The sequence below is a fragment of the Syngnathus acus genome, chromosome 22, assembly GCF_901709675.1.
Source record: "Syngnathus acus chromosome 22, fSynAcu1.2, whole genome shotgun sequence".
Taxonomy (NCBI): Eukaryota; Metazoa; Chordata; class Actinopteri; order Syngnathiformes; family Syngnathidae; genus Syngnathus; species Syngnathus acus.
The window spans coordinates 6,101,385-6,116,146 of record NC_051106.1 but is presented as its reverse complement, the minus strand read 5'-3'; the positions used below and the strand labels follow the sequence as shown (position 1 = coordinate 6,116,146).

Genomic DNA, 14,762 nt, shown 5'->3' with positions numbered 1-14,762 from the left:
CCTCGTTAATTGTTACATTTTATTCGGAGGAGTACATCCACCCCCACCCAACCTGTTCCACTAAGCACTGATCACCGATGCGTAAAATCGCATCCAACCCATGACGCAACAGCAAGGGAGGAACGACGAGCAAATCCGTGATCATCTCCAGTCGAGAGGTGACATCCTTGCGAGCCAGCGAGCTCCTCCAGTCAAGTCAGTCCACCCTAAATAGGTCGTGATCGAGATCCTTTCGGGACTCTCCGGTGGGCGTGCATGCGTGCGTAAAATGGAGCCGCGTGTGTGCGCAGCGCTGCGCGGCACACTTGTGTCACACACCGACGGACAAACTTGCTTTTAACGAGGGAAAGCTGCAGCGTGCATGGCGGCTTCCCCCGAAACGATGATGTGAAGTCAGTCACGAGCGGGCGAGTCAGTTGCGCCAAGGAAGGAAGAAAAGATGCTGCATGAGCGAGGCTGCGAGAGGACATTTAAACCAAGGTGAGAGACACTACTTGTCTTCAGCTGATGGACAGCCTCGCTTTGTTGTTATTGCCTTTTTAACAGGTGTGTGACGTCATCTATAGTTTTCTAAAGTGTGCATGCTTTCGATGAGAGAAAAAAAAAAATGAGCTAAATGAACAAATTGGAAAATGAGCATGTATTATTCATACCAGAAGCGCACATACCTGCTAAGTGCACATCTTATGGTGTTTTGATTAATTATTTATGAATGTGGGATGGGCTTTTGTTGTCTAATGTTGTGTGTAATGGAATTGTGTGTTATTTCCTAGATAAGCGAGTGCGCTTTGTGCGCGCGTGTGTGTGTGTGTGCGTTCACAATCACACACACTTGTTTTTTCCACATTATTCACGCGTGTCCAGGCGGAACATTTGTGTCTCGGCCTGGTTTTGTGTTGAGCGCAGGGGCCACAAGCTTGGCAGCAAAGCATGTAGAACAGTGACAGAGGCACTCATGTGCAATATATTCTATGTTTGTACTGATTTTTCTCTATAAACAAACCTGTGCTAAGCTAAGCCATTCCAAAAAAAAAAAAAAAAAAAAAAAAATCGTCATTATGCACAATTGATGGGGTTACATCCATAACAACAATGCAAGCAATCGGAGTTCACTGAGCTGAAGTCTCACAAAGTTTGCTGGCATCTCACGTGACTTTTCCCCAGGTTCCATTATTCCAGGAAGTGGATATATTTCATCATTGATTAAATATATCCACCTCTCTCACTTTAACAGTCAGATTTACAAATATATAAACCCCAAAGGATAGCTTATATCAATTGGCTTCTGGTTATTTCATTATACCAACGCGTGCACACGATTTGCGGTCTTACCTTTATTTGTAGATGAAGTCCATGCGCCTATCCTTCGCCATAGAAGCTCCATTCCATTGTTAAAGTCCTTTTCTTTCATTTTAGCCTGCACCTCACAAAGCTCTGATGCAATCAAAGCAGGCTCCGTCATATGTTTGTATTCTCCAACATTCCCAAGACATACGTAGCAACAGTCGATTTCACTTTTAGCTCCATTGCGCAACATAACAAAGATCTGCACTTTGTTTGACACATCCGTTGTCTCGTCTACCTTGGCAACAACAAATGGGGCAGCATTAATCACCCTTTGGCTCACATACGCCCCCCTTCAGTGCGGCATGCAGAGTACCTGTGACCCGCAACCTGTGCTTTTTTTTTTTTTTACTAAGGTTTTATGTCCCGTCAGCAAAACAAATATGCAATTTCAGCTATTCTGGCTATAAAAATGTTCGAAATCAGTCATACATACAGATCAAATAATATTCGTTTTATGTTCTTTTTTTTTTTTTACTTGTCATGATCTGCCTCACCTGTCTCTCCTGCTATGTGAATATATGATTCATCATATATTATACTTGTGCAGCTATGCTCATAAAAGTGAGTCAGCCCCTGCTTATCGCCGTGGATGTCGGTGAGAGGGGGGGGAGAATGAAAAAATATTGAGCAGATGGTGATTTCATTGCACAGGATGCTAAAGTGTGTGCGCTGAATATTGACAAACAAGAATATTTATTTAGCCATATATTGAAAACCCTTGCAAAATAAAAATATATATGCTGAGGCATTTTCTCATAGTCAACTTTTATCATCAAGCCTTAATTTAAATGTTATCATTTCAGCTTCCAGACCGCCTAGCTCCGCTTGGACTGTAAGCAGGATCACAATGGAGAGCCTCAGTGAGCTCCAGAATCCTCTTCTGGACAAAAGCAACAAGCGGCTAGTCCACGGTTACCATGGCGACTACCCAAGCCAGCAGCAGCACCAGGACGGCCTCATGGGCTACCTCTACAGCGGGAGCCATGACGAGCACAAGTCTCAACAGTTCCTGGACGCCACCTCGCTGCATCTAGCGGTGGAGGCCTTCTACAAGCCTGATTTCATCCTGTGCAAGGATGACGTGAGCCTGCACAGCAAAGACTCCAAGAGCGAGAGCTTTGAGACCACCTTTACTGAGAACAAAGACGTGGCGCCGGGGGACGAGAAGCAACTGGGCGGCACCCAAGGAGGGAAGGATGTGAAGATCCAGACGGTGTCGTATGAGGTGGAGGATGAGCAGGCTCCTGAGTATGAGGTCAGTCAAACAAAAATAATTTGGGTTATCTTATATAAAAGCAAGAACAAGATCTGACAGGAAGTAAATTAGGGTGTGAATTTTAATGAGTATAAGTTCAAACGTAGAAACGAAATGTCAGTTCCTAATGAGGCAATATACATTTTCTGACGTTCATTGGCTGCTTTGGTGCAGCGGGATCGAAGAGCACTGTGCGCCGAGTCACTTACTTCATTAACAACAACTTATAAGGGCTCAGCCATTTTCCGTGCGGGCGGGGAGCCATGGGGATGTTTTGTCATTTACATTATTTTAACAACCTAAGAGACCAGCGGCACCATTCGCGCTCATTTGGTATTCCCTTCTCCTCAGAAAGGTCATTTCACTGCCAGGCTTTCAAGTTTGCTGTGGACTCACTGCGTTTTATAATTGTGATTCTCTCCGTCCGGGCGATTGTTCTTGGGAATGACTGGTAAGCTCTTCAAAGAAAAGTCTGTCTCGAAAGCAAAGCAGCAAAGTCATTTCTGATGTGCTTGAAATCTCATTTCACCCGCAGACCCTGATCGGAGCGCTTTTTTTTTTTTTTTTTCTCGCTCTGGCTCACAGATAGAGAGATGCGGCGTTGCTACAAGTAATGCGGTTGGCGCTTTGTGTGCATTAAGAGTCCCTGGAGCAGGTGGCCACTGGCTGAGGTTATTCCCTGTCAATTCAACCGAGTAAATCCCTCAGACCGAGTAAAAAGTCGCCTCTCCGGCTTCTGGTGTGTCCACTGACCTTTAGCTTCAGTGTGCGATAGAACCTAACCGAAGTCAAAATGAATTCACCAACGGATGACTTACTGCATTTATAGTGCAGCTTGGAAAATAAAATAACATTTAAGATGATATCAGGTGTGAGCAAGCTTTTGTTCTCAAGGGTCACTGATTTGAAAAATAAATTGATGGATGGGCTAATAATGACAGCACCAAAAAAAAAATCTTCAAAAAATGCTGATAAACATTCTGTAGATGTTCTCTATGGTGGAATATGTGGAAACAAATCACCTGGAGAAAGAAAACTGGCCTAGCATCTGCATAATTTGGGGGGATTCAATGCCCCCGTGGCCACCCCTCTAGCTCCGCCAGTGGTCATCCATCTGACAGTTTCCTTTTGATAGAATTCAACTATAATGGGTGACAATGTAGTTCAAATCCAGCCATGAGTCCTGTGACCATGTTTGCTAAGGATGACACGTGTCTCCACAAGAGTGCTCGGTCGCATCGGCAAATAATAAACAAGCACAGCGGGAGTGTGTCTCCAGTCCGTGTCAGCGACCTCGAAAGCAGCAGTCACTCAAGAGTCCTTATCCGGTACAGCTCACCAGATAAAGGAAGATTAGGGCTACTGTGTGCCCACTGCTTTATTCATGGGGTGTCACATCATGGAGTGCTTATGAGCAGTCGCCGTAGTGATGGATCACAGCCGCCTGTCCAGGTGCAGCGTGTTCATAAAGCAGATAACGGGGAGACTCGTAATCTTGTCTTGGCACAGGGGGCAGCTGTTGGGAAACAAGTCCGGATGATTTACTGCTGCACTTCACTGTCTAAATAAATACGACGTAGTCACAATGGAGGTTATTTATTAGGGAGTCTGGCGGCGATAGGATGTTTTAATTGGGAGGGGGCCAAAGGATATCTAAGGATGTCCACAATTTTTTTACAAACACAAATAATTCTTCAGAACACACAGATAAACATAGGGTAGGGTGGGTAATGTGGAAAAAAAATGATTTGAAAAAATCTAATCGTCAATTATCTGGCCTGGTAGCTGCATATTTGGGGGGAGGCACTGCCCCCACACACCCCCACTAGCTCCGCCAGTGGTCAGTATTCTATTATTAATTAATTGTACCCTATAGGAGGTTATACACCTTGCTTTATTCTACAGTATAGTGGGAGCGTGCAGCATCCACAATGTTTTGCTCCCATCTTGACTGATGGCTGCAGGCGGTGGAACTAATGAAAGCTGCTCTCTACTTTCTACTGGTGCAATCTTGCACCGTGCGCTCAGGACAGCTGAGCGAAGCAAAGGGCTGCGGCTTCGTCAAAGGTCACCCCGACATTCGCGTCGCCGTCCTCATTTCGCTGGCCTGGCTCAGATCGATGTCTGTCTGTCACTAATTAGCCCCCACTCGGTCTTTGTGAGGTGTTGAGATGTATGTTAGCGATGGTGGAGGGGGGTCACGCTGGAGAAGCAATTTAACAACTAAATGGCACTGTCCTCGGGCTGTGTCCCTGTCACCTCGAAATGATGGAACAATCCGTTAATCCCGCTTTATCTGTCAACCAGCTCACGGTCTGTTGACAGGCTCCAAATCCACTCGGGTGGGCGAAGCACTTCCTGTGTCAGTGGTCCAGCGACGAGGGTACGGTACTCTGTCAATAAGCTCCGTGGCTTACTAACGTCTTCATGTGTCTGTCAGTGAATGTTGCTAATTACAGTGTAGCTCACCACACTGTATTATTTTCATAACAGCTATTTTGAGTGGGCAGGTAATTGTATTTATTAAAATTGCACGCTTGCTTCCTCCCGCATTACAAAAACATGTTTGGCTGTAAATTAGACAAAGTTGCAAACGTTGAGTGTAAGAATAATTGAATGTTCTTCCAACAGGGTTAGAGTTGGCAGAAGAATTGGTATTTAAACATCTTTATGTTCGTTTTACATAGTCACTCATCCTGTTCTTAATGTTTTGCAGAGTGACAGCTCCAGTGAGAGCGAGAGCGAAGACAACTTCCTGGTGCTTCCTCCTCGGGACTACCTGGGCCTGACTATCTTCTCCATGCTCTGCTGCTTCTGGCCTTTGGGCATTGTTGCTTTCTGCTACTCTCACAAGGTATAAAGTTGACTTGCGGCATGCATATATAGATATATTTATTATATAATTTCTGATGACTAATGATTTGTTGTGGCCATTAGTCAAAACTTTGCAAAGCACGGCGTACCATGACTGTTTCTCTTGGGATTACTGCACACTGACAATTACAATGGAGGGGTATATTTTTCATAGCTCAAAAAAAAAACACCTAAACAAGCCATTCGTCACTGTCAGAGCCATGACCTAATTGCTATGGCAACAAATGGCAGAGCGAGAGAGAGAGAGATTACTTATTTTCTCTCCGCTAACTGGGGCCCAAAACACCTACTCACGCACTCGTCGCTGATGATGACTAACTCTCCGAATTTTTTTTTGTCCTTTCTATTTTTTTTTTTTTTTGTCAGACCGGCAAGGCCGTCGCTAAGGGAGACTTCTCCAGAGCTGGAATGAGCTCCAGGAGAGCCCTTTTCTTGGCTGCGCTTTCCATTACCATTGGCACGGGAATGTACGTGGGGGTGGTGGTGGCCCTCATCGCCTACCTGTCCAAGCCCGGACATGTATAACACTGGCAATAGAAGCAGACAAATGGGAGGAGGAGAATGGACTTCATCACTCCTGTGGGCTGCTGGTTGTCAAAGTAGAATAAGAGGGAAGGAAGAACAAGAAAGCTGTTTGGACATTCAAATGGATCTTGAATTTTGGGGATGGACTCTTAAAAGAAGAAAGGAAACAGCCTCCCTATTAAGAAATATTTCCCTGCTTAATTTAGAATGAATGTATTCACTCTCAATACAATCGCAGCGTCAAAGATTTCTTTTTATATTGTCCAGATTGAGAAAGAAAATGTAGATTGTCTTTGTGTAGACAAAAAGCTGCTGAGCAGTGGTCACTAGGGATATTTGTGTTTATTCTGTACTGTCCACCAAATTAAATGAACACTTTTGGCATGAATAATAAATAAACGTCGCTTCTACAAATGTCCTTCATCTTCTCCTCGTGGTAATGAGTGAAGTCATTTGTAGGGATGAGTCATGTTTACACATTGAAAAAAAAAGATGCACACTAAAAATATTCTGACCATAATATAATGCATTGTTGTGCCACTCCGATAAAAATTGTGGTGGAAGGTCAAACTACAAATATGATTCTTTTTGCTAAGACATTTGTTCTTACCCTTGTCTGAGGTTGCAAAACATTTTGGGTGTCTATCATGCTGATATTGTTTGCTATTGCAGGCGACACTGAGTCTCTTGGCATTCTTCACTGTCAGCGCTCGAGGTGACTTTTGCTGCCAAAGTGAAGAGAGCCTCGGGAAAAATGACTGCTCTCCGCAGTTAGAATGTCAGAATGCACTTTATTCCTTTCCGGCACTTGGATTCAGCATTTGCATTTTTGCACCACCTGACTGGCAGTCACAAAGTTTGCCTTGGAAAACACAACATCAACTTGGGAAAAGAATCCAAATATTTTCAGTAATTGCTTTCTAGAAAATACACATCCCAAAATTTACTCTATGTGAGATTTAAACAGAACCTCAAATGAGTTTCCCAAATTTGATTGAATATCAATTAGGGAGAATATACTCAGTTTCTCGTTAAAAAGCATTTTGATTGATATTTGTTGGAAGTTCTGAGGTTCTGTTAATATGGTTATTCATTTTTTTAATTTAATTTTTAATTCCTTAGCACCTGTTCTCACTGAAGTTACATCTACATCAGGGGCGTAGCTAGAACTTTGTCAAGTCAGGTGGCCAAGAGGGGCCCCCATTGGCCACCACATAGCTCCGCCCCCACTATACAAACAATTAACCATCAAAATGTTCAAAAAAACACAAAATTTCCTCATCTCAACGTTGGCTAGCTTAATGCCAATTGTAGTATATCAAAACCTCAACCATAAAATGTCATCTCAATATTAGCTACCTTAATGCTAATAGGCTACATCGTGCAAAACGCTAAGCACTAATGTACGTAATTTCACGCACACAAAAATCTTAAAAGAATCCGCGATATCTACAATATGGGGTGAAAACAATGAACCCCTGACAGCAGGGGAACGCTATCTCCTTTAAACTTCCGGTGAGGTCTAGCAGGCCTTAAAGAACAGCGCGGCTGGTCTCCGCTATGCTCATGTTGTCGTCTCTCCAAACAAGCGTGAAATGTGACTCGATGGGGGGGCGAGAGTAGCGCTGTCATCAGCGAGAGCTCGACGCGGGCGCTGGAGTGGGCTCGCTCGCCCAGCGAACGCCGCGTGTTTTCTCTCCCTCAGCGTTAGGGATTCAGGAGGAGGCTTCACCCACGCCTGCGAGGCTACTTCAATTAGTCATCCACCCCCGAGTGGACACAACGCTTGCAATTGCGCAGTCAGATCGCAACCTCGGCAAATATATAACAGCAGGACTTAAATCCCAGTAGGAGATTCCAGAGTTGAAAATATCATCATCTCTTTTTCAGTCAGTTCTGCAGAGGTCAAGTCAAATATGGGTCAAAGGTCACGTCGCAAGTATTGCTCTTCAAATTTCAAGCGAGTCCCAAGAAAAATAAGTTGTTTGCGTCTTTCAGAAATTTTAGCCAAGTCCTGCAACTTACTCAACATCTTACTAATGTGACACCGAATGAGACACCTTGATAATGACAGACATTAGGGCAGAAGAGGAAAACAGTGATTTATGCGCCGAGGTGAAGTTGATAAAGAGAAATGAGCACACATTGAAAAGAGGAAATGAGATGATGATTTATAACAAACACACTGCTGTTGATTCCTTCCATTCCTATCGCTCCTCAAATGAAACACCTGTCAGCCGGCCCGGGGACGACACACGCATAAACAATACTAAAATGGAAAAAAAAATAAAACAACATAAAAACGCCGGCCTCCATACTGCATACAATCTTTCAAATTAGAATCCCTCATTTAATCCAATAGATAACACATCCTCACATGCTGTTTGAAGCTTATCCGGAGATTATTCGCTCACTCGCACGGAGATACATTTAATGTATATTTGATTATTCCAGGGAGACTTTCTAGGTCAGCACCAGTGAGTCCACTGGTGAATGAAAAAAAAAAAAACACTCGCTCAGCATACATCTCACCAGAGTCAAATACAGATGTAGTTAAAGACTCTTTGAATGACGTAGTTGCCTTGGGACTCTGTAATGGAAGACTTGGAATATTTCGATCCAGTCCACAATATTTTGCTTAAGATGGATGGAGAGCATAAATTGGAACAACAAAGATCAATCTTTTTCATCCTTCATGCTATCCTTCTTTAACGGCGCCGTTTACAATAACAGTTGGACTTGAAGGAATAGGGTCAAAAGACACAAAACCCGCCTAGCCACAATACCAGATACGCTCACATCTCTTTGGATAAAGTATATAAGCAGACAAGTATATTCATGGAATCAACCAATAAAGCAGACATAACTAGACATTCTTTGATATAAGATAATAACAGAGGTTGCTACAACTTCATGATTCAATATGTATTTCTGTGCACTGCAAAATAAATGTCTTTTGATATGTTGCTTACATAGCTTAATGACCCTTAAGGGACTGTGTAATGCATGCCTGATGTTTGTTCTCTAAATCATGGACACGGCCAGAGTCGTCTTGACCGTACAGTACTTGATTATATCTTGTGTTTTGATTAAACGTCATATGTCGCCTAATGCGAGACGCCAGCTTTTCGATTACTACTGAACGCTCTGCACAGAGGGAAATGTTTTGCCTAACAAAGAAATGATATGGTGGGAAGCATGATTAAACTAAGAATATAATAATGTGAGCAAAGACAGGGAGTATCAAAAGAACTAACTTTGCATAGTCAGGGAACAGTAATAGATTAATGATGTTACAGCCAAAAAGCTCACATTAATTCGTACAAAATGACAAAAGTGAAAGAATGAGGTACGACAGCATATGTGCAAGAATGGAGGAGAATGTTTACAGGAAGGTCACTCGGAGATAAAAACCAGCTGGTGCCAGAAGGAGACAGCCAAGGACTCGGCCAAAGATGATCACCAAGGCCGAAAGACGGGATGAAAGACAACAGCCCCCACACACACACCGAATCTTCCATAACCAGCACCCACTCTCATGGAATCAAACTCTACTGCGAACTCGCCCCACCCCAACGACTCATCACCCATCAAACGCGCCCCACACCAACTGAATATAAGCTGACCAAAGAACCTTGAACGTTGCCTTTTCTGAATGGAGACTTTCTGCTCTTGAAAGGCCCAGCGCTGTATTGTACTTTCCTGAAAACAGAGCTTTCTTAACAAGAATTACGATTGAACTCAACCAACCTGTGTAAGTCTAATTTCTGCTTCAGTGTCTTTGCATTTTCCTAAATCTGAAGAAATTAAACGAGCACGCAGTGAGTGAATTGGATAACAGGTGATTGGCAATGGCTTTTGCCGGGAGGCGCAGATAGCGCTCCCTAAATTGTGGACCAAATCCAACAGACTGTTGCCGATACGGAATTGTAAATCATGGCAGCAAATGCTGTCCTTGACAAACTTGACAAAAACATGTGTACTAGGCACATTGAAGAAGTCCTTGTATAGGTTTTGCCAGTGACAATGTACTGTACATGTATTGTATTATGTTTGAGGCGGTCCAACAAATTCCTGGACAATTTTGAAATTTCCCCGGACATTTTTTAGGGCTTAAAAGACGACGTCTAGTCACCCTAATTAAAATCTATTGGAGTTTTTTTTTTTTTTTTGAAAACGTGCACAAAATGTTTTTTTTAATTGCACGCAATGTTGGTTTGTTTGCTGGGCAACAACATGAAACGTCCCACGGTCCTTCGCTAGAGGGCGTACGAGAACTCTCTCAAATGACATCATCATGACGTAGCAGGAAATAAAGCGGCGACGGCAGAACCGCACTTGGCAGTCAAACAGAAGCTTATTGCCTTCTATTTGGCTGCATCAGATCAACACGGCACTTATGTGGTGGATCAGTAATATTAGCTACATTTGAAGTGCCACGACGAAAGAGGTAAGTTACGACTGTGGACTGAAGTTGTCATGTTAGCACCGTTATTTGTAGTACGAGTTGGTTGCGGTACAGAAGTGCGGCCCGCTTTTATTAGCATGGTAGCTACCACAGCATAGTGCTAACGTTATGATCTTTAGCTTGACTATTGGCGTTATCTTTGAATTACAGCGGTTTTTTTGTCATGTCGCTGCAAAGGCTACAATGAGAAGCGGACTCGACGAATGTTGGATCTCAAATGAGCCATTGTCACATGCTAATTCTGCATTTGTTAGCCAAACGTTGCTGAACAGATGTTGTGATTGCAGTGTGAAAATGTCTGCAAGGACTCCATCAAAGGACCGTAGTCGTCGACGACTGTATGATCTTTGGCTGCAGCCTTATGTTGTGTTACGCAGAACTGGTTGGTACTTGTTTAGGAAATATAACTATTTTCTATGAACCCTCTTCCAGTGTTTATTTTTAGTAGAATTCTATCAAAATCATGTGCAATAAGTAGATTGAATAAGTCCTTGTATAGGTTTTGCTAGTTTCTCTTCAACTGTAACTTTTATTGTTAATATACATTGATATGATGTGTTTGTCTTGTTTTGCAGACATCAGTGAAGCTATTTGTCCTAGGCAGCAGGCGCAAGAGCGCACTCGCGTTAAAGAGGAAGATGGAGGCAAAGAGGTCCACCACTTTGATGAACAAATGAAGCAGACGTTTCTTTGCAACATGAAAGAGGAGGAAGAGCCGGAGCGGCCTTGTATTAAAGAGGAGGGAGAAGACTCCTGCAACATTAAAGAGGAGGAGGAGGAGTATACATGCCAGATGCTAATGACTGGTGTTCTTGTGAAAAGTTTAGATGAGGGTCAACATGAGATGAGCAAAGGGGCGGAGCCTCCAAGCTGCAGTCCAAGTCAACAAATGACCAGCAAAGGTGATGGAGACCACTGTGGAGGATCACAAGCAGCTCCACCATCAGATAGTGATGACGTGTCATCACATGCTTCTGCTGCTGCTGATGAGTCTCAAAACAAACACAGGCAACACATGAGAAGAAAGAAAAAGTTTTCTTGCTCAGTTTGTGGCACAAAATTCCATGAGAAGGGAAACTTAAAAGTGCACACAAGAATCCACACTGGCGAGAAACCTTTTTCATGCTCAGTTTGTGGCCAAATATTCCGTGAGAAGAAACACTTAAAAGTGCACACAAGAATCCACACTGGCGAAAAACCTTTTTCATGCTCAGTTTGTGGTAAAGAATTCGCTCAGAAGGGATATTTAAACTGGCACACAAGAATCCACACTGGCGAGAAACCTTTTTCATGCTCAGTTTGTGGTAAACAATTCTGTCAGAAGGGACATTTAAACTTGCACACAAGAATCCACACTGGCGAGAAACCGTTTTCATGCTCAGTTTGTGGTAAAACATTCTCTCAGAAGGAACATTTAAACTTTCACACAAGAATCCACACTGGCGAGAAACCGTTTTCATGCTCAGTTTGTGGCCAAAAATTCCGTGACAAGCAAAAGTTAGACTTGCACACAAGAATCCACACTGGTGAGAAACCATTTTCATGCTCAGTTTGTGGCCATAAATTCTCTCAGAAGGGAAACTTAAAAGTGCACAAAAGAATCCACACTGGCGAGAAACCTTTTTCATGCTCAGTTTGTGGCCAAATATTCCGTGAGAAGAAACACTTAAAAGTGCACACAAGAATCCACACTGGCGAAAAACCTTTTTCATGCTCAGTTTGTGGTAAAGAATTCGCTCAGAAGGGATATTTAAACTGGCACACAAGAATCCACACTGGCGAGAAACCTTTTTCATGCTCAGTTTGTGGTAAACAATTCTGTCAGAAGGGACATTTAAACTTGCACACAAGAATCCACACTGGCGAAAAACCTTTTTCATGCTCAGTTTGTGGTAAAGAATTCGCTCAGAAGGGATATTTAAACTGGCACACAAGAATCCACACTGGCGAGAAACCTTTTTCATGCTCAGTTTGTGGTAAACAATTCTGTCAGAAGGGACATTTAAACTTGCACACAAGAATCCACACTGGCGAGAAACCGTTTTCATGCTCAGTTTGTGGTAAAACATTCTCTCAGAAGGAACATTTAAACTTTCACACAAGAATCCACACTGGCGAGAAACCGTTTTCATGCTCAGTTTGTGGCCAAAAATTCCGTGACAAGCAAAAGTTAGACTTGCACACAAGAATCCACACTGGTGAGAAACCATTTTCATGCTCAGTTTGTGGCCATAAATTCTCTCAGAAGGGAAACTTAAAAGTGCACAAAAGAATCCACACTGGTGAGAAACCTTTTTCATGCTCAGTTTGTGGCAAAAGATTTTCAGGGATGAAAATCTTAGAAAGGCACACAGGAATCCACGCTGGCAAGAACACTGCTGCCCACTCAGTCACTTGCTAAAGAGTCTATTGAGAATTCCGAGTGTTTGAGTAGATTTCATGAGTTTTTGCATTAACGATAATTCTATTTATTTACCTTTTGATTGGGATGCTGAACTCATTTTCTTTGCCACAGTTTGTATATTAGTCGGCATAAATTTGAGAATATATACCTTATCTGACCATTTTCTGTTGGAGAAATCTAATGCATATGTTATGTTTTGATTCACTGAAGTCAAATCAATAACTAGCTGCAGGGGTGTGAAAAAATAAACGTATCTTTGAAATTGTCAAAGTGATGTCTTCTCACAAATACAGAATGCCATTTATGTTGTGTTTCATGCCAAATCAAGTTTGCCTTGATTGGAAGATGGTTTTGTGTAAATTAAACACATACACTCCCAATTTGATTAGTTTACAGTTTTTGTGGAATATTACCTGATGATGAAGTGTTCCTCCAGTTCAGTGAGCCACAGTTTCTCCACGGCCGCCATTATATCACATACAGCAGACAGTCTCATCTCTGCAGGCCTGATTACACATGACAAAAATAATCAAAACATTACATCATGTCTTTTCAAAACATCCATTGTCCCTCCTATCCAGGTATGTGTAAATCCATTTCAAAGTTTCCATTAGGTTGTGAAAAGTAAATCAACTCTAGTTTAAGTGTAAAAACCAAAAACTTTGGTTAAAAAAAATGTGAAAAATGACTTTTTAATTAGCAAAAAATATGACCATGTATAGTCAGCCTTTTTTTTTTGTAAAAAACAACAAAAGACCACGACCATACAGTTGCCTTATGCATTCTTTTCGGTTAAAACTAGAGCGACACTGCCCTCGTGTGGTTCATTATTGTACTGCAAGTCAACCTATTTGTATTGATACAGAAAAAAATATTTGGAAAAAAGATCTCGTTTATTCACAGTAAAGTAACTTCTCGTGTACATGCATGCATAGAGCACTACGTGCAAACTAGGTAAAAATATAATGGTGCCGCGTCGCAGAACGGATGAAATTCTGTATGAAATTTTGCAGTAATGCGTTTGTGTGAGTCAAACGTCAGGATAGTTATCCGGCTTCTGCAGACTTTGCTGCAGGTCAAATTAAAAAAATAAAAACCTTGCTTATTGTATGATCATTTAATTGAGGTGCTGCAGTCGAGAGACAAAAATATTAGAGACATTCCTGAGGAGAAAAATCGAGTCGGAACACTTAAGATACTAATTAGCGATATTGATCTACAAGAAATGACAAACTGTGCTTCACAATGATCATAATAAATAAATAAAAAATCTGCAGTTCTTCATATGACCAGTAGATGGGGATATAAGACCACTTTGGCGCACTCTCACGTCAACCCGACCAACAGGACATCTCTATTTAGATGAGACTCTCGCTGAGGGGTTTCCCAAAATGAGCTGCATGCGCTCGCTAATCTCACCAATGTCAATCAAATTGCTCCAAGGGAAATTGAATGTTAATATTGCATTAGTGAAAATCTTCCCAGAAGCCTCCGCCTGATCTCACTTTGCATGGATTGAGATGATCTTGCGGTGGTCTTTTACGAAACATACAGCGTTCAGGCCCACTGTGTGAATGACCTCGTGGTTTCCAGTGTAAACAGCTGGATCTTCCACAAATCTGATCTATCATAACCTCTTCCTCTCTCTCAGGGGATTAAATAGATTTGCACTTAGAGGACTAATCCTCACTGAGTTGCATGTCTTGGCCTCAATAGATGAATTCGGATGGAGCCTTGCAGATGAGGACTGAAAGCATGTTGTTATTTGAGTGGTGCCCATTGCTTGAAATGTGATCTCAATCCTGCAGATAGGTCAGCGTGAATTTTTTAAATACATTAAAACTAACTGGGTTTAGTCTACAATGAATAATATTATAAATATTAAACTA

The 14,762-nt window shown here is 42.3% G+C and overlaps 2 protein-coding genes and 1 long non-coding RNA gene across 3 annotated transcripts; all 3 read left to right on the top strand.

Moving 5' to 3' along the window:
• Window positions 1-80: 80 nt before the first annotated feature.
• Window positions 81-6,419, top strand: LOC119116003 (synapse differentiation-inducing gene protein 1-like). The gene is made up of 4 exons (XM_037240999.1): window positions 81-480; window positions 2,151-2,602; window positions 5,319-5,456; window positions 5,843-6,419. Exons 1-4 carry the CDS (start codon window positions 447-449, stop codon window positions 5,999-6,001), a joined length of 783 nt encoding a protein of 260 aa, XP_037096894.1. The 5' UTR covers window positions 81-446; the 3' UTR covers window positions 6,002-6,419.
• A 3,905-nt stretch (window positions 6,420-10,324) lies between these two features.
• On the top strand, window positions 10,325-11,143 carry LOC119116006. Its single transcript, XR_005096223.1, has 3 exons — window positions 10,325-10,451; window positions 10,757-10,851; window positions 11,045-11,143. It is a non-coding gene; the product is annotated as an uncharacterized LOC119116006 (long non-coding RNA).
• A 23-nt stretch (window positions 11,144-11,166) lies between these two features.
• On the top strand, window positions 11,167-12,870 carry LOC119116362 (gastrula zinc finger protein XlCGF8.2DB-like). Its single transcript, XM_037241677.1, has 3 exons — window positions 11,167-11,371; window positions 11,542-11,553; window positions 11,972-12,870. Exons 1-3 carry the CDS (start codon window positions 11,167-11,169, stop codon window positions 12,868-12,870), a joined length of 1,116 nt encoding a protein of 371 aa, XP_037097572.1.
• The last annotated feature ends 1,892 nt before the right edge of the window (window positions 12,871-14,762 follow it).

Bases quoted from the DNA above. Each gene is read 5' to 3' on its own strand.
- LOC119116362 (XM_037241677.1), top strand. From the start codon at position 11,167: ATGAAAGAGGAGGAAGAGCCGGAGCGGCCTTGTATTAAAGAGGAGGGA.
- LOC119116003 (XM_037240999.1), top strand. From the start codon at position 447: ATGAGCGAGGCTGCGAGAGGACATTTAAACCAAG. The intron at 481-2,150 runs GTGAGAGACACT...TTATCATTTCAG, and splicing joins GAGAGGACATTTAAACCAAG to CTTCCAGACCGCCTAGCTCC. The intron at 2,603-5,318 runs GTCAGTCAAACA...AATGTTTTGCAG, and splicing joins AGCAGGCTCCTGAGTATGAG to AGTGACAGCTCCAGTGAGAG.